The 19,694-nt window shown below is 35.3% G+C and overlaps 3 protein-coding genes across 7 annotated transcripts in view; 2 read left to right on the forward strand and 1 right to left on the reverse strand.

Annotated features, from left to right (window-relative positions):
• LOC121378285 (mitochondrial Rho GTPase 1-like) overlaps positions 1-4,789 on the forward strand; it is a 28,421-nt gene extending 23,632 nt beyond the window's left edge. For both annotated transcript variants that reach the window (XM_041506382.1, XM_041506383.1), the window contains one exon: positions 691-4,789. In XM_041506382.1, coding sequence (XP_041362316.1) covers positions 691-826 — 136 coding nt within the window. In that variant the 3' untranslated portion in view covers positions 827-4,789. The remainder of the gene's footprint in view (positions 1-690) is intronic.
• Positions 4,790-7,272: 2,483 nt separating this feature from the next.
• Positions 7,273-14,074, forward strand: LOC121378676 (UDP-galactose/UDP-glucose transporter 7-like). Its single transcript, XM_041506956.1, has 3 exons — positions 7,273-7,408; positions 8,378-8,947; positions 9,966-14,074. The coding sequence occupies exons 2-3, from the start codon at positions 8,413-8,415 to the stop codon at positions 10,553-10,555; spliced, it is 1,125 nt and encodes a 374-aa protein (XP_041362890.1). The 5' UTR covers positions 7,273-7,408; positions 8,378-8,412; the 3' UTR covers positions 10,556-14,074.
• Positions 14,075-17,991: 3,917 nt separating this feature from the next.
• Positions 17,992-19,694, reverse strand: part of LOC121379281 (sodium/hydrogen exchanger 9B2-like) — a 29,649-nt gene continuing 27,946 nt past the window's right edge. For all 4 annotated transcript variants that reach the window (XM_041507825.1, XM_041507824.1, XM_041507823.1 and 1 more), the window contains one exon: positions 17,992-18,785. In XM_041507825.1, the coding sequence (XP_041363759.1) occupies positions 18,477-18,785 (309 nt within the window). In that variant the 3' untranslated portion in view covers positions 17,992-18,476. The remainder of the gene's footprint in view (positions 18,786-19,694) is intronic.

Genomic DNA, 19,694 nt, shown 5'->3' on the forward strand with positions numbered 1-19,694 from the left:
GATAAAATAATTGGCAAACTATTATTTTCCAACTGGTCTTCATTTCAAATCCATTTCCACCATCTTCATTCCAGTATTTGTTCTTTTAATCCAGGGTTTTTTACAGGCTATTTAATAATTAAATCTTCTGTAGTATTTTGATGTTAAACATACACGTTTCTGTGTGCTGTTTTCACTGGTGTGTGTTAAGTGTAATTCTTCTTAATATTTGTGAAAACTTTAAATATTTTGTAATTAGTATTCAATTTGTACAATTATTAGATGCATTTTGTAAGATTATAAATGCTAGCAGCAGGGCTCGAACTTAATGATGGCACTGGTGGCCATTGCTTTCGTTGAGATATGAATTGCTGTAGGCTGGGAGCATCACAGACAGCACTTTTGTGCCATTGGATAAAAATTATTGCAATCGGTAAAGCTCCTCAACGATGGCAAAATGTATATCCTACACCTAGTGTATATTATCTGCCAGGATTTAACATTTGTAAGTTTGTAATATATCTATACGCAGCAAAATAACCTTTCAGTAGTTTATTTGCTGTAAAAACAATCACTAGGGAGGTTCAAAGTTGCCGTTGGTAAGCCATTTCACCCAAGGCAATTAAAAAAAAAAAAAAAAAATGTGGGTGACAAATTCTTACGTTTGAATCCTGTAGAAGTAAATTCGTTTTTGTCTTTTCTCTTCCCCAGACATCTGAGGACTCTGTACACCAGTGGAAGCCAGATATACCTGAAGATTGGTATGGGACTGGCAGCTCTACTGGGATTAAGTTTCATTGTATACAAAGCAGTTCGGTCCGTGTCGGCATCCCATTCTGCGAGATAAAAGTCCTGAACATTGGGGCGTATATATTATGAAGAAACCTATAACCAAAAACTGAAGCTGTGAATTACTATACAGGTGTGAATTACACTAGCAAAAAGGATGGATTTCATAGTGGACACTGAATAAGTGAAATGTAGTTCTTATGCTAAGAGTATGAGTGAGATTAGTTGCAAGTTTTATCATCAACCCCTCCATAGACGAGTGGATATAGGCAGGGGTTCCATGTGTTTACCCATTCATCTGTCCATTCATTCATCCAAAACACACACTTTTTCTTGTTCATGTGTTAAACATTTTATGTATGTACAAAGCAGTAAATTCAAACAATTCCTTAGAGAATCGAGCAGCATCAATGCAAAGTAGTTCTCTATGGTTAGAAAATGGTCTGATATTCAGCTCAGCAGAAAGTTTAATGCTGTTTTGCATTAACTTTTTGTCATTAAGGACAAAAATTTACAATTAAATCCACATAGCTGCCAAACAAAGAGGTTTATTCAAGCAGCAGTTGTACATAATTGTATATGTGTTTTAAAATAATTCATGGATTTAAATGTTCTTTTTTTTTTTAGTATTTATTTCCCTGGTTCGTAATAAATTAATACGCAAGTGACACCAGAATTTCTTTTTCTGCTGTGTGTATGTTTAATGTCACAAAGATTAAATCTTGAGTACACTTTGTAAGAGTGGAATTTTATTACACCTGGACCACTGTTGTTATGTTATCTTCTGAGGAAAGACCTCAGTGATACTCAGCTGACAGAACGTTTTGTTTAGGTTTGTTAGGTTTTTGTATTTGCATTTTCTTCTTCTCTTTCTCAGAAGCTACAAGTGCTAGTCTAACAATAGATGACGAAACATAACTAGTTATGTATACATATGTAAGCTGTAGGGCAGAGAAGAAGTTGTGTAACATAATACAAAAGGCAAAACAGATTGCATTACAAGTTTATTGATGCTGTAAAAAATAACTAAATATTCTAAGACTTGTAATACATTTTCAGGTGTTAATTGTGGATTAAGAATGTTTTCTATAGTGTGAACCTGCATGAATATAATTTACATGCATTTAATAAGGAGAGAGAGTGAAACAACTATTTTCTTGTTCAATCTTACTAAAAGAAGAGAAAACACTTTCCATTTCCACCGTCTTTTCTGCATAAAGTTGTAATGTGGTATTTCGGAATATAAAATGTACATTACAGCATTTATGAGAAGAAAAGTAGATCCCATTTTTACATTGTGGCAGTTCTTAATTATTATTGTCAAGCAATTTTAAACCAAAATGATAATTACTGTTCGAAGACATGATTTAGGAACTGTATTAAAAATGGTATTAAGATTGTACAGAGTTAAATTTTGTTGTTATTTTTTCATTTCTAGTATTGCTTCTTTACCCTGTATTGGCCATAGTGTACATGAAACAGCATGTTGAGATGTAATTATCCATACAGTGACAAAACATTGGATGGATGGATATTATTTATTTAATATGATAATATCCAGTTAACATCCAGGCATGTCCACCATGTGCATATGATGGCTGATGCAGCCAAACATCTAAGAGCAAATACAATACACTACTGTGCAATTGATCTACAGCTCATTTCAATTTCAATTTAATATTTTCAAAGTTGGAGAAAAAAAAGTAACACGTTGCTGCATTTACAGTTTCATTTACATCTAATATATTGGATCAAACATTGCTAAACATTGTTGTGTTTACTTTTTGTGTGTAAATTGATGAAACATGTTGAAAGGTAACACATGAAAACGATAGAATAAAACAAAAATTGGGCATCTAACATTTGATGTCAACATAACAACCACACTAATCATACAAAGAACATTAGGTGCAATCTCAGTTCATTTGCATGGTCAACTGTTTGTGTATATTGATGTAGAATTGCAGTTCCTGTTTTTTTAAATGTTTTGTTAATCTTGGGGTTTTTTAATGTTCAGCCACAAAGGTTAAACATCTATCAGCATTAATAATAAGGTTGTTTTCAGTGTGTACATATGTTTTGTGAATTTACTCAAACTTATCTATGTTGTATTTTCTTCTTTTATGGAAAGAAAATACAAAACAGTTATTATTTATACCCCATCACAGAATCCATAAGAAAATGAATTTTGAAAAAAGAAGTTTAATTTTTATTTTTCAGTTGACTATTTTAAAAATAAAATTATATAGTGCTTTTCTTGGGTGGTCTTAAATAATTATTTGGAGGCTAATGTTCATTTTATTTACACTATGTCTACTTAGTATTTATGTATGTTGACTATAGTTTACTTGGCATTTAGATTGCTTAATAATCACCAAAAAACTGGGGTTTTTTTACTTTTTCATTTTTAAAGGATAATTGTATGGTGAAAAAGTGGTGTCATTTTAGTGTGATATGTAATTATAATGGTTAATGTGCTGAGAGATACTTGGACATAACCTGCCATGGCCGTAACATTTTCTGCCACCCTAATTCAATTAAATTAATATTAAATTAATCAATTACCTGGGATTTTTTATGTTTTATTTATAAATATTGAATTGTAAATTCTGCAAAATCTTTTAAAAATAAACTATCATAATTATATCAGTTATTATCAAATACACTTAAATATAAAGTTAGTATATTTAGAAATAAAAAGGAGATACATGAGTGTTATATGCATTTGTATGTTGAATTTATAGTTTAAAAGGGCCATTATCATAATTGCAAGTGTCATATAATGATATTTTTTTAAAATATTATTTTAATAAACCCCTACAACAAATTAATCAGCTCCAGACGTACTATTTGTGTAATTAACTTGAGAATATCAAATTGTAAGGAATACTTTGATAAAATTTAAAAAACATAAACATTGACACATGTTTTAGCCTTCCTCTTTTAGTTTCTTGAGCCCTTTTTTTTTTCTTTTACATTTGCAAAGTTATAGAGTGAGGTTATCTATAGATGTTTTTGATCAATTTAAAAAAACAAAGAAAAAAAAGTAATAAATGGAATTATGGTTGTAATATTTTATAGGTATATACCGGGTAGTTGAGGGTATTATTCTTACATTTGAAATTTGTTTTATAAAAAATTAATTACTACTATCATTCAACTTAAACTTTATAATGTAATGGTTCCCATGAAATAACCAGTGTATCAATCTCTTGCAGCTTTCTAGTGATTTATACAATTGTGACATGCTTTCAGTTGGGGGCCTGTGATTTTATAATAGGGAGGGGGCCTGTGATTTTATAATAGGGAGGGGGCCTATGATTTTATAATAGGGAGGGGGCCTGTAACATTGATGAATGTCCTTTAGTGGTGTCGATAGCCAGACTCTTCACCGTATACAAAGAAAAATGTCATTACTTATTCAAAAAAAAGAGGAGGTTGTGAGACCAGGATCACTGGGTCTTCTCCTAAATTTGCCCCTACTTGTGATCATATAAACCTTTGCCATTTTAAAATTAAAGTCAAGGAATACTGAAGTGGGTAGTTTTGTTAATTAAAACTGGATACATTAACCCCACCTCCAACAACACAACTGAGAATAGCAGAATTCTGAGCACATACAAAGTGACAGATTTGTTAATTCCAGAAAACATTTGTCATTGTTAAAAGAGCATAATGCCATAACTTGTTCTAGGAGAAACACAATGGTAACTTATGTTTTTAAGTGTGTTCAGTTGTTTGTCAATTAAACTGATCTAAGTTTTATTTAATATGAGACTGTGCATACTTTACAGAATAGAAACCAATAATTGTTAAAACATGGTGTATTTAGAATTATACTGTCAGTTGAAAGATGTGTGAAGTTATTTAGTTTTTTTAAAAGTAAATTCTGTCTTGTACATTTTACTTAATTCAGATGTGTGACGTTCTTGGTAGTAATGTAAGCATGAATGTGCAATCAAGATGTTCTAACATTAATTAAGTACAATGTTGAACAGTAATAAAATGCTTTTTAAAAGAATGTTCTCAGACTTGTGTTGTAATGTTACTCAGTGTACATATAGTTTTATAGTGATGTAAATAAAGTTGGTTTTGTTTAATACTACTACTTCAATACAACATTGATACTTCTGACAGGTACCGTATATCTTCACCTGCAAGTCTGTAATCTTCAGAGAAAATCTGCTACATTTTTCCATTAGCAGCAAGGGATATTTCATATCAAATTTGTTACAGACAATTGTCGTAATAATCATCTTTCCAACTTATTGTACTTTTTTTCTTTTTTAACCTTTTTGAACTGGTGTTAAGAACATGAACAGAAAACACTAGATGTTTTTCGTAACAGCAAGGGATCATTTATATGCATTTTCAGACAGGACAGCATATACCATAGATTTTGATATACCAGTTGTGGGGCACTGCCTGGGATGGAGGGATCAGTGGGTCGACCAGTGATGTAATGATATTGTCATTAATTTTACTTCTTTTTCTTCTGTTTTTGTTTTAATTTTCTAAAAAAAAAAGAAATGGTGGTTGGAGCATAAATATAACTATTGTTAATACCAATAGACTGCCAGCTACTTGTCTGGTTGGGGGTTGGGCATCAGGTTTTTTTGGTGTTTTTTTATTATAAATTTTTTTTAAAAACAAACTGGTGTACTTAAAAAAAACTAAAATAATAATAATTAAAAAAATTCATTAATTTTTGCAGAAGCATTAAGTGGTTAACTACAGCCACTTTCCACTTTCAAAGAAGAATATTTTACAAAACTTCAGTACATTTTTAACTACAATGATTGTTGTTGGGCATAAGGTATTTGTTTGACTTGTTATAAAAAGTAATAGTTTAATGTTTATTTTGTTTAACAACACCACTTGAGGACATTAATGTATTAATCATCAGCTATTGAATGTCAGATCTTTGAAGAGAAAATCCACAAAAATTTTCCAGTAGTAGCAAGGGAGTTTTTAAGTGCACATAGGAGCCTACAACAGTACTGCACTGAGTGGAACGAAAAATAGTCCAATGGGTTTGCCGACAGGGATTGATTCTAGATGACCCACACATCAACTTGTGAGTGCTTTACAGTAAGTGAAGCCTGTTACCTCAGAAGCTACTCTACTGATCAGTAGTGAGGGCTCTTTTATCTACATTGTCTTACTTATCTTCTTGGTGCCTTGTGGCACATAAGGCCCGCACAACATTGTCTTTCAACCAGAAAAACATCTACAGTTTAATCTAATATACCATTCACAGTGATGGTTGGAACAAGATGAGCCCAAATTTTTGCTTCTAAAATTTCAACACTTGTAGTGTGACTTTTTGAACAGCAGTGTTGAAGACATGCGAGAAAATTTTAATAAAATATATATATATATATATACAATGTATATATTTTTCTGCTGCTTTGAAGTAAACCAAGTGGGATTTTACCTTCCAGTCATTTTGTAAATAAGAAAAAAGGAGAAGATAATACATGTACTAAATAACAGTGAGCACTTCTAGAAAAAATTTTTAATCCACTAGCCATGGGATCAGTGATTTTTAAAATTTATTAACCACAATTCAAAATTCACTAGTCCTACTTTACTTTAAGTTAATACAGTTTTACTAAATAATAGTAATAATTGGATATGTCACCTGAAGAGGGAGAGAGAGCTTAAACACATTAACATTTGGGGGTGGGGTGCGGGCAGGATATTCATATTTACAAAATAAGACTTAACTGAATGATTTGACCAAAAACAATTCACTAGCCGTCGGGCATGGTAATAATAGTTATTTACTAGCCGAACATTGAATACCACTAGCCATGGGAGTGGGGCTGTCATAATCTAGAAGCCCTGTAAATAAAACACATCAATAACTATACAGACATTGATATTCCCCAAAAGAAAATGTATTGAATATGTAATTTATTACAGTACCGTAGTTTATAAAATGGTTTTATTAGTCAAAAACAACAATGCCAGTAAAGCTAGGAATGCACTTATAAAAAATATTTTAATTTTTAAAATTTGTATTACTAGTACTGTATATCAGTAACAGTACTATTTACTCCATATTGTTAATTAAAATATGAGCTCATGAGGATTTTTCATGTAGCCCTATACAAAATACTAGTAGCATTTGGCTAGATCAATTTGGAGATGATAGGCATGTCCTTGTTTTTGAAACATGTATGGGCACCTGTAAATACAATTTTGTGCTGCAACAATTCGAGCTGTGAAAACTTCCACTTGCATTAGTTAATCAATCATGGAATGTGTTGTAGAATTCATATTTATGGTTCATAATTTGATTGATATATAGCACAGTATTTTCAGCCAAAATTGTTAACATTGTCACCTGTGGGATTCTATTTATGTATTGCAATCTCCGTCTATTGAATCCGAAATATGCCGGTATTTATCGATTGGATGCGCTAAAATCCGGAATTGCCCGATATATGCAGTTGTAAACTTCGGTACACCTCGACATGTTACAGACGGAAATTGCCAGATAGGGTGTGGTGGTGGCCAATTTTTTTTTTCGAGTTTTGTTATATTATTATGTATAAAAGAAAGTGACTAAGTACTGGAATGTCACTGAACAGACATGCGGACACTTCATTCTAAAAGGACACCCATTAATTCAGTAAGAACTACCTAACATTAAACATTGAATAGGCCTAACATGCTGTTGATAACAATTGTAAATCGAGCACAAAGCGTGACTGTCATGAATGGTAGATGTATCTGGTTACCGGTACACGGACAGTACACCTACAATTATAACCCAACTAAATCCTGGCTACACGTACAACACGTGTGTCCCCTGTCTTTTCCATCAATTCTTGAACCACACAAGTGATGTCGGTACTGTTAATGGGGTCACATTTTTATTTTGGGGGTGGAGGGGGAGGCAAGGCAAGTGTTGCCAAAAGTTCATCAAAATTCAGCCTGTTATTTATTATGCTGATGTTTATAGTGGATGCCCAATTCCAATAGTAGATCTGTCAAAATGTTTTTAAAAAACCCAGATCTTGGTGCAGGTGGCACATTAAGTCATTACTTTTCTAACCACACTTTCTTTCTACGTCCGTTCAGACTAGGTGAACTAGTGTTGCCTTAAATTATTATTAGGGAATCAATGCAAACTGAAGGGGCACCAAGGCAAAGTTATCTTTCATAAGATTGGCCTGGGGGCAACTTAAGTAGGTTACTTTAGAATTAAGTACTGGTAACCAAGTTTTGTTTTACAAAAAAATATTTCACCCTGATGTATTTGGGTCTAGTTTATGCAATTTGTTAGATTTTTAAAATCATATTACCAATGACAATATTACTATTTATTACATATTGGAAAGCTGTGGAGGAAAACAAAGTACCGTAACTAGTGCACAACAGTATTTTTCTTGCCGTAAACAACTTCCAATTTTTAGTAAAAACATAAAGTAAGGAGGACAACCATAGCACTTGCCATTGCTGCCATGGTAAAATTCAAACTCTGCTGTTGTCTTTGACATCTTTTAACAGGAACTTTTGAAGTGATATTACTATATTAGCAATCCTATAAAATTACCATAATCCTACTATATCTTTTCCGCTCTGTTTTGTCTTCCAGTAATTGTTGTGTTATCAGTCATTAACTGGTCAGATATGTCTGGGAGTAGCAACAACAACAACAGCAGCAGCAGCAGCAACAAACATCACCATGACAACAAAAATGAGGTTGTTATGGAGATCCAGACGGAACCCATGACGAGTCTGGAGACTAGAATTAAAGGCTTTCTTGCGGCCTTGCTTTATGGCGTCTGCTCAGTGTCTGCCGCCTTCATCAACAAGATGCTGCTGGCAACATTCGAGTTCGACTATCCGGTGTTCATCATGACCGTCCAGATGATCTTCACCATCAGTCTGCTCGAGCTGCTGAGTGTCTCCGGCGTCATCGTGCTGCCGAGCTACACATTGTCACGCGGTCGGGACTTCCTGTGGCCTGCGATGTTCTACGGAGCCAACGCCGTGTTCTCGTTATCGGCACTCTCTCACATGAACATCGCTATGTACGGCGTTCTGAAGCGGTGCGTTCCACTCACCACCCTGGTGTTCTCCGTGTGTATCCTCAAGAAAGACCGACCCACGAAGATGGTCATCGCGTCCATTGTTCTCCTGACATCCGGATGTATCATCGCAGGTAAGAGGAGTGTTCACAGTGTGAACATTTTTGGTTTAGCCAATTTTCGGATATATTAAAGTACAGGTATTTCCTTGAAAATTATTAAAACGTACTTATTAATTAAGGTAAAGAAAAATGTAATTACTTAGTCAAAAATAGAGGGGAACTAGGCTGCCTGGGTCTTCTTACTAAATCTGCTCCTACTTGTGATCATATAAACCTTTGCCGTTTTTAAAATTAAAGTCATGGAATATTTACTGCAGTTGGTGGTTTTGTTAAAACTGGATACTTTGAAAAAACATAACAACTTACAGTGTTCGAAATATGCACTTGTCCATTTGTCCTGACAAGTGAAAATCTGCTCGGACAAGCAAAATGTACCTCAACAGTTGTCCAGTGGACAAGTAAAAAAATTTCAATTCAGATTAATTTTGAACAATAAAAAATACAGTCCTTGTACTTGAATAAAACAAAACATTTATTTGAACAAATGAAAATATTGCTGGACAAGTAGATTTCTTAATGTAAAATTCTGCTTATTTCTATTGCTAACTTAGAATACCAGAATTCTACAATTGCCAACATGGAGATGGCCATGAAATTCCTATTCTCCACGACACTTTATTTTTGCTGTGGACCAACATCACCATATTCGATTTTCTTTCCATGGCATGTTTTTAGCCACAAGCATTTTTTAAACTGGATTTATAATCACTTTGTACCAAATGATCAACTTTTTCGATGGTACGATTGCTAAGAGTTATGTAAACATATCAATGATTTGAATCGTTAGGACTTAGCACCTGTTGTATTCACCACCTGGGAATATTATTGAGCTGAAATTTTGTGTATAGCTTTATTATATAGAGTTACAGATCAAGTTTGACTTTCATGTGCATTGCCCCCATTTTTGACTGATTTATGGACCTTGAACTTTGTAGATACAAAAAACTGTTGGGTCCTGTAGGGAACATGTATTGCTTTGGCAGTACTCTCAGAATGCTTGTTAATTTTTATTTATTTTTGTTTGTTGCAGGGTACGGAGATCTTTCATTTATTTGGTCAGCTTACTTCTGTGGAGCAGTGAGCAATGTGACGCAGACTCTGTACCTGCTGCTCGTTCAGAAGTATGCCACGAAGAACCAGTCTACGGTGGACACGTTACAACTGAACAGCTTCAACACCCTCCCCATCCTGGCCATCACCGCCCTCGTCAACGGCGAGATGGGCAGTGTCTGGCAGTACAGCCAGTACTCCAACCCCATGTTCATCTTCGTCTTTTTTTTAACCATCTCCATGGGATGTCTTCTCAACTACTCTCTGTTCCTGTGCACGGGATTGACGTCTGCTCTGACCACCAGTGTTGTTGGAGGCTTGAAGGCCATGGTTCAGACGATACTAGGGATATTTACGTTTGGTGGTATTAGTCACAACGTAGCTACCTATCTGGGACTGAGTCTGAATCTGGGCGGAGGGATCATGTATCTTGTCATGAAGTTTAAAGACAGTCAGTTGAAGGAGGTGGGTTTAAAGAAAGTGATGAGCTTTTCACAGATGACCAATGGATACACTAAAAAGCTGAACAATAATGCTAAAAATGGTTTACATGTACATGTCAAATCTTGATGGTTGTATGCATGTAATTGTAGGGGAAAAAACACTTGGGTTGGTTTTAGGTATGTGGATTTGTTTTAGATAATAGGGTTGTTATGATTTTAAAACATTATTATTGCAGTATTTTTCTTTCTTAGGGATCACCATTTATGGTTAGCTCTGCCACTTGCCAAATTCGCCTATTGTGAATTTTAGGAACAATTGGCGAATTTTATTTTAATTTGGCAAACAAATTTGAAGTAATAATTGGTGTTTTGTAGGAGAATAACTGGGTTTTGTAGGAGAATAACTGGGTTTTGTAGGAGAATAACTGGGTTTTGTCTTTTTAAAGATAATTTGGCGAAATGTTTTGCTCACCCAGAGCTAGCCGCGCCATTGCTACACAAATTGCTGTGATGTTTAAAACTGAAATCCAGGTTCACATGGTCGAAAAATATCTAAAATCACAATTCATTTTGTACATCAAAACTACAGTGAAACCTGTCTAAACTGGACACATGCTGGACCAAGTAAAAAAGTTTGTTTTAAGGGATATCTGGTTGAGAGAGGTTCTGCTCTACTGGTATTTAAACAGAGACCATTAAAAATGTCTGGCTTTAAGGGGATTCTGGTTTACAGAGAATCTGGTATAGAGAGGTTTCAATATATATATATATATATATATATATATATATATATATATATATATTGTTTTCGAAACTGGATCAAAACTAAGACATAAACTACAAACAAAATGTAATTTTAACTCTTTAGAAACATTAATACAGATAATCTATTATTACTAATATTAGTGTTAACTAATATGTATTTCTAGGAACATTTTATTTTAATGAAGAATGTTTGAAATTGTGTCTGAATTGTGATGGTGATAATTTTATATGTATACAGCATAATACAGCTTACACAGTAATGTTTTTCATGTAGATCCCTCTTTACAGGGTCCAGTCTTTGTATAATATAACATATATTTATGAGAAAACTGATGCATTTTGAAGAACCACTCTATTTAATGCAAGATCAAAGTGTATATGGTCAGGTGCCTTGTTTTGGTGGATGTGTAGATTGCTTGCAGTAGTATATATAACAAGACCCCAAAAAAGAAGTTTTTTTATGCATCAATAGGGGGAACAAGACCCACATCCCACTGCATATACATTGTAGAGGTCGGTTTTATTTGTTAAATTTTAGAAGAGAGATTTGTTTATAAAGGCCCGACCACCTTTCTTTTCGGTTTCCACTTGACTTCAATGGACATGGTTTGAGTTTGGAGTTTTCCTTCTCCTAGGAGAGTTTCCTTACTTGGATTCTGAGCCTCTCCAGCCAAGTTTTGATTTTGGAGTTTGCTTCTCCTAGACAGTTGTCCTCCTTGACTCACATCCTCTGTCTGTCTGGTCCATATCAGTCTAGTCTCTACCCTTTGACCAGTCCAGCTTGGGTGACCCTACCAGGAGCTGATGCTCCAGCTGGCATAGTTCTCCGAGTCATTGAGACATACAAGCTACGTCACCACGTCAAGAAATGGACCGTGAGATAGAACACATATTCAAATAGCTTGCTTTACACAAGATTATACAAGCTACGTCACCACGTCAAGAAATGGACCGTGAGATAGAACACATATTCAAATAGATTGCTTTACACAAGATTATACAAGCTACGTCACCACGTCAAGAAATGGACCGTGAGATAGAACACATATTCAAATAGATTGCTTTACACAAGATTATACAAGCTACGTCAAAACGTCAAGAAATGGACCATGAGATAGAACACATATTCAAATAGATTGCTTTACACAAGATATAGAACACATATTCAAATAGATTGCTTTACACAAGATTATACAAGCTACGTCACCACGTCAAGGAATGGACCATGAGATAGAACACATATTCAAATAGCTTGCTTTACACAAGATTCTTATATGTACATGAAGACTGCGGATTGTTGATTTTCTGACATGCTGAATCATTCGTACCATCAGACATTGCCCATTGTGATAAGATTTTTGAAGTTCATGAATGAGAAATTTAACATGTTATCCATACTTCAAAACCGATGCTGCTGTATTGTTAAACAAACATGCTGTAAAGAAATCCAGTATAGGTATTAAACATTCGTAGTTCTTTTTTGCACACCCTCATTGGTAAAAAAGAAAAATTGTGCTTGCTGTGTGTCCTATGCAATTTGTAGCAATAATTTGACAATTGAATTTTTATTGTCTTTGCTTGGAGAATAAATTGACTAACAAGTGGATTGTATCAGTCCCATACAGTAAACCCAATTCTTTACAAATCGGGGTTAATATCTGTTACAATGACTTGATCTGTATGTTTCTAACTTAATCAGTGTTTCTTTTTTCTATTCACATGACATTGATCAGGATGGGACTGACTAGGTTTCATCTCCATCCACGTGTCTTTCAGTCTCTCCCACTTATTGTTTTCAAAACTTTTATTTCCTAATGCCTCAAGATAACATTTTGAGTATAGGTTTATCATGTAGTGCTAAAGATCAAATTCGACTTTCATGTTGATCTACACTTTTTCCCCCAGATTTATGGCCCTTGAACTTGGTATATATAAAACAAATTGTGCTCGATAATGGCAGGGTTTGACAAATACACTAGCCCTCCATCCTGGCTAGTGAATGTTTGGTATGGGCTAGTGGATTTTATCAACTCTATTACTAGAATATATAGGCCATTAGCAAAAGCTTCTGTGAGGGCTAGGGACTTTCTTCAACATTTGTCGAACACTGATAATGGACATGTATTGCTTTAGCAATACTCTCAGAATGTTCAATTTGTAGTGAGCTGAATACGATTTGTCTGCTTCTAATATTAATTTACCAAATTGAGACATCCGACATCTTTAACAGTGTGGTATTGAATTCTGCTTACCCGTAGTTATGATGTGGGTTTGGTAATTGAGTGTTGTATGGCAACATCATCTACAGATAATTAGTAAAGTGCCTCTGCTACTTGTAGGAAAATGTATATGACAAAGGGGCAGGTTTTTTTGTTTGTTGAACTGTTTGTTTTTAAATCTAATTCTTTCAAGTTTAAAACAAAAATATCATGATGAAACAGGCGTGACGGCAATCTTTCAAAATGTGGGAAATTTTAGGTGAAATTCATAAAAACTAGTGTTGTGAATATATATACTCAACAAAATTAACAAACATTCCATTAGTACACAAATGTTTAAAAAAGTTTTTTCATATTATGTATAATCATTGTGACATGCATGAACTTTATTTTATAATAGTTTACATACTGTTAGATCTCATTGGGCCAGATGTACAAAGACTGTTTTTCTCTCACAAGTGGATAACTACATATATTTACAATGCTTAAATTCAAGAAAAACGGTTTTGTAACTTCAGCTATATCCATTTGAAACATGCAACATGTTTTGTGATATCGGTTGATATTTGGGATGAAATTGTTACTTTAATATTCTACTGTATGTACATTTTGCAATATATTTATTTACAAACAGTTGTGGTGAAATAAAATATTTTGGGTTATTTAGTGTTGGTTTTTGTCATCATGCAATAACTAGATATATAACCTATACTTAGCACAGGAAACTTCAATTTGGTCATTCCAGCCAGTGCTCCACAATTGGTTTAACAAAGGCTGTGGTATGTACTATTCTGTCTTTGGTATGGTGCATATAAAAGATCCCTTGCTGCTAATCGAAAAAGAGTAGCCCATGAAGTGGTAGCAGCAGGTTTCCTCTCTCAATATCTGTGTAGTCCTTAACCATATAATCATAAATAAAATGTGTTTAGCATGTCGTTAAATAAAACATTCCCTTCCTTTAGATTTGTCTTACACTGGGCTTTCCCCCACAATATAAAGTGTGGCATCGAGTAAGTACAAAAAAGATGGGCGTTGGTAGTGTAGATCAAAATAGGAGGAGCAGTCGGAACAATCGGAAACTGTTGAAGGTAGCACTAAACCAAATAACTTCTGGCTTGGTCAAAGTTCGAGGTGCACCAAACCTTTGATAGAGAAGTGAACACCACAAGTCCTGTGATTGGTGATAAATGTGAGTGTGTTTGTTGTAAACAAAAAATAGTTTCATCTGGGCAAAAATGTATGCAATTTTATTTCATCCAGTACCACCGTGTCACGTAGCCTTGTGCTTGAAACAAATATGGGGTACCTGTAAAAAAAAAAAAAAAAAAGTACATGTATTCAAATTTTGTGCGGAACTAGGGTAGTCATAGACACTACCCGTTGTCTCAGAAATGAGCAGCTTGACCACCACCCCCAGGGGTGGTAGTATTTATATCCGTGGCGTTTATGTCGATTAATACGTTGCAGGTAGGAGTTTTAGCCACATATGTTACTATTGTTGTCTATGGGAGTTGATTTGGTAGTATACACCCTGAAAGGGCATTGCATGTTACATTATATATTTTTAGTTTTTAATTCTTCACCATGAGCAACATCAAGGTGAGCTGAAGATCACTCTCCTGACCTGGTGCTAGGCGAGCAGTCGCATCATGAGTAACATTGAGGTGAACTGGAGATCACTCTCCTGACCTGGTGCTAGGCGAGCAGTCGCATCATGAGTAACATCGAGGTGAACTGAAGATCACTCTCCTGACCTGGTACTAGGCGAGCAGTCGCATCATGAGTAACATCGAGGTGAACTGAAGAGCACTCTCCTGACCTGGTGCTAGGCGAGCAGTCGCATCATGATTAACACCGAGGTGAACTGAAGAGCACTCTCCTGACCTGGTGCTAAGCGAGCAGTCGCATCATGAGTAACATCAAGGTGAACTGAAGATCACTCTCCTGACCTGGTGCTAGGCGAGCAGTGAAGATCACTCTCCTGACCTGGTGCTAGGCGAGCAGTCGCATCATGAGTAACATCGAGGTGAACTGGAGATCACTCTCCTGACCTGGTGCTAGGCGAGCAGTCGCATCATGATTAACACCGAGGTGAACTGAAGAGCACTCTCCTGACCTGGTACTAGGCGAGCAGTCGCATCATGAGTAACATCGAGGTGAACTGGAGATCACTCTCCTGACCTGGTGCTAGGCGAGCAGTCGCATCATGATTAACACCGAGGTGAACTGCAGATCACTCTCCTGACCTGGTGCTAGGCGAGCAGTCGCATCATGAGTAACACCGAGGTGAACTGGAGATCACTCTCCTGACCTGGTGCTAGGCGAGCAGTCGCATCATGAGTAACATCGAGGTGAACTGGAGATCACTCTCCTGACCTGGTGCTAGGCGAGCAGTCGCATCATGAGTAACATCGAGGTGAACTGAAGAGCACTCTCCTGACCTGGTGCTAGGCGAGCAGTCGCATCATGATTAACACCGAGGTGAACTGAAGAGCACTCTCCTGACTGGTGCTAAGCGAGCAGTCGCATCATGAGTAACATCGAGGTGAACTGAAGATCACTCTCCTGACCTGGTGCTAGGCGAGCAGTGAAGATCACTCTCCTGACCTGGTGCTAGGCGAGCAGTCGCATCATGAGTAACATCGAGGTGAACTGAAGATCACTCTCCTGACCTGGTGCTAGGCGAGCAGTCGCACCATGAGTAACATCGAGGTGAACTGAAGATCACTCTCCTGACCTGGTGCTAGGCGAGCAGTCGCACCATGAGTAACATCGAGGTGACTGAAGATCACTCTCCTGACCTGGTGCTAGGCGAGCAGTTGCATGAAGTCACAAATGAAATGTACGACTACTTTTTATTTGCTGTCAATTTACCATTCTACAAAAACACTGCAGGTGGGAATAATTACTTGCCTCTCCTGACAAAGTCTTCTTTAATGTTTTTAATGCATATTTCAGTCATTGGTAGATCAATGGAAAGTATTTATATTACTTCAGAATTGGAATTTTAACTTTAAATATCCTAAAATTTACATCTTAAAAGAAAAACAAAAGACAAATTCTGACTCTGGCTTTAATATGATATGCATATAAACTGCTCTAAATGACATCATGTACCGTACAATCAATGTTTCATAAGCCATAAGGCAGAAAAGATGTACATCAATAGTAGCAGATGTATGATTCCATAAAATATTGTATATGCATGTATTTGTGAATATTCCAAAACACAAAACACTACATTTTCTGATACCGATACGGTATATATGAAAAGAAGGTACTAATAATCTACTGTACACATTTGTGAACATTGCAAAATATAAAAACACTGGATTTGCTGATACCAATATATATATGGATAAAAAGAAGGTACTAATAAAAGCATTTCAAAAATATAAAAACACTGAATTTTCTAATAATGTATAAAAAGAGGTTACTATTATATACTAATAAAATAATTTTGAATGGCCACATATTATGTAAACACTGGATTTCTGGCTATATGAAAAACAAATCAAAACTTATAATATTATAATTAGAGGGTTTAAGCTGGAGCCTAAAAGTTATTAGCAATTTGGCGAAGTTGATCGGAAAACCTGCAGCCAAACACAAGTAATATATAGCTAAACCGAGCTAGGTTTTAAAATGGCTAAACACATTTTGAAAAGGCTTTGTGGCAAAATGGTAACATTTGCCAAATTTAACTTTAGATTGCATCTGGCAATATGGCAAATGGCAGCTTAAACCCTGTATACACACACAAACGCACACACACACACACAGACACACACACTGAAGATCAAAAGAAAGTATACCAAAACATTTTATATGTAAAATGTCATTTTACTCTAGTCCTGTTTGTGAACTGTGATGGTCACTAATGTTTAATTATAATGAATACTAAAATTCATATCTCGTCAAATGATTGTACTTTCAAAATAAACACATTCCCTTTTGTGTTCTTTTACTTTTGAAAAACTAATTGATATACTTTCTATTGATCATCAGTATATATTAAATAAATTCATAGAATATGGGTTATGTTAACATATTTTGATGAGGTAAGATTTCAGCTGCAAATTTCTGTTTTAAAACAAAAGTAGCACACAATCTAATTAAAATTAGCTCCACAATTACATGTGGATCTAACACCAGCCAGTTGGAGCTCATGTCCACCAATCAAAACCTTACTTGCAGAATCCTGCCAGTGATTTAAAAATAATTTGAAAACATTCCGAATTATCCTGAGGGTATACGACATGTTTCGTGTGAATTACGAATGCCTTAAAACATGTTTTATTTTATAAAATAAATAATTTGTAATGTAAAACTGAAGACTGATAACCAACCCCGTACGTATTTGTATGGTTCGCTGTACTGTGGCCACTAAAATAGACTCACCTGATATTTTTAGAATTTGTATGCTCCCAAATAACGTTATAAAAGGCGAAGTGTGATTGGTCAATATTTAAATTATTATTTACAGACGAAATGTTACCTGGACATTGGGGACTACGCAGTGTTGTTAGTTTTAAATCACTGGCAGGATTCTGCAAGTACGGTTTTGATTGGTGGACATGAGCTCCAACTGGCTGGTGTTAGATCCACATGTAATTGTGGAGCTAATTTTAATTAGATTGAGTAGCACATTGAAATAAGCAAATATAATACAAACATTTTTTTAGATGACATATAACTAAAACTAAGAGAAGTAGTGTCTGACTAACCAGTCAAACTGAGAAACTACAGCTGTTTTTGATAAAGTAACAAAAAAGGCGAATTATGTCATAAAGTGAGTTTTAACAATGGATGTTTTACAGTTATTTTTAACAAATGTATAAACGTAAAATAATTGCCTATGAGACAGGAAGGCAACTGAAAACATCTTCTGGCCCATGGTGATATTGACAAAAACCGGTCGGGATGGCAGTATTTTGTCCATTCAATCTGTCTTCAAAGTTATCACATAAATTAAACAAGTTATGTGTCATCAAAGTTATCACATAAATTAAACAAGTTATGTGTCATCAAAGTTATCACATAAATTAAACAAGTTATGTGTCATCAAAGTTTTGTGGTCTCCTCCATAGGACTACTTTTCACTATTTCCGTATTTCCAAGGCCATTAACTTTTTCTAAATGGCTGGGTTGATGAATATTAATTTCCAAATTATTTTCCAATGTATACTGAATGTCTTTGGAGGATTCATCTTCTATGGACACGGATGGGTTTTCATGGTAGTTTGTTTGCACTATTTCCAGCCCTTCACGATCGCCCACTGAGAGGTGTAGCAGTTTAGGACCCAGAAGAGCCATTAGGGCTGATCCTATTGGAGCTGTGATAAGAATGGACAAGACCGCAATTGTCAGCACCTGAAGAAAAAAGAAAAAACTTCTTGTATAAAACAGAATTAACTCCATATTAAGATTCCAGGATTTTGCCTAGAAGCTGTTCATAATTACCAATATTTTCACAAGTGTACAAGCACAAAATGGCACACATTACCTCCATATACAAGTCACCTGCTCATATAAGTGTACACACATAGAATGGCACATATTACCTCCATATACAAGTCACCTGCTCATAGTAAGTGTACACGCACAAAATGGCACATATTACCTCCATATACAAGTCACTTGCTCATAGTAAGTGTACATGCACAAAATGGCAAATATTACCTCCATATACAAGTCATCTGCTCATAGTAAGTGTACAAGCACAAAATGGCACACATTACCTCCATATACAAGTCACCTGCTCATAGTAAGTGTACACGCACAAAATGGCACATATTACCTTCATATACAAGTCACCTGCTCATAGTAAGTGTACACGCACAAAATGGCAGATATTACCTCCATATACAAGTCACCTGCTCATAGTAAGTGTATAAGCACAAAATGGCAAATATTATCTCCATATACAAGTCACCTGCTCATATTAAGTGTACACGCACAAAATGGCACATATTACCTTCATATACAAGTCACCTGCTCATAGTAAGTGTACAAGCACAAAATGGCACATATTACCTCCATATACAAGTCACCTGCTCATATTAAGTGTACACGCACAAAATGGCACATATTACCTCCATATACAAGTCACCTGCTCATATTAAGTGTACATGCACAAAATGGCACATATTACCTCCATATACAAATCACCTGCTCATAGTAAGTGTACAAGCACAAAGTGGCACATATTACCTCCATATACAAGTCACCTGCTCATAGTAAGTGTACAAGCACAAAATGGCACATATTACCTCCATATAC

Source organism: Gigantopelta aegis, chromosome 8 (assembly GCF_016097555.1).
Source record: "Gigantopelta aegis isolate Gae_Host chromosome 8, Gae_host_genome, whole genome shotgun sequence".
In the NCBI taxonomy this organism is placed as follows: domain Eukaryota; kingdom Metazoa; phylum Mollusca; class Gastropoda; order Neomphalida; family Peltospiridae; genus Gigantopelta; species Gigantopelta aegis.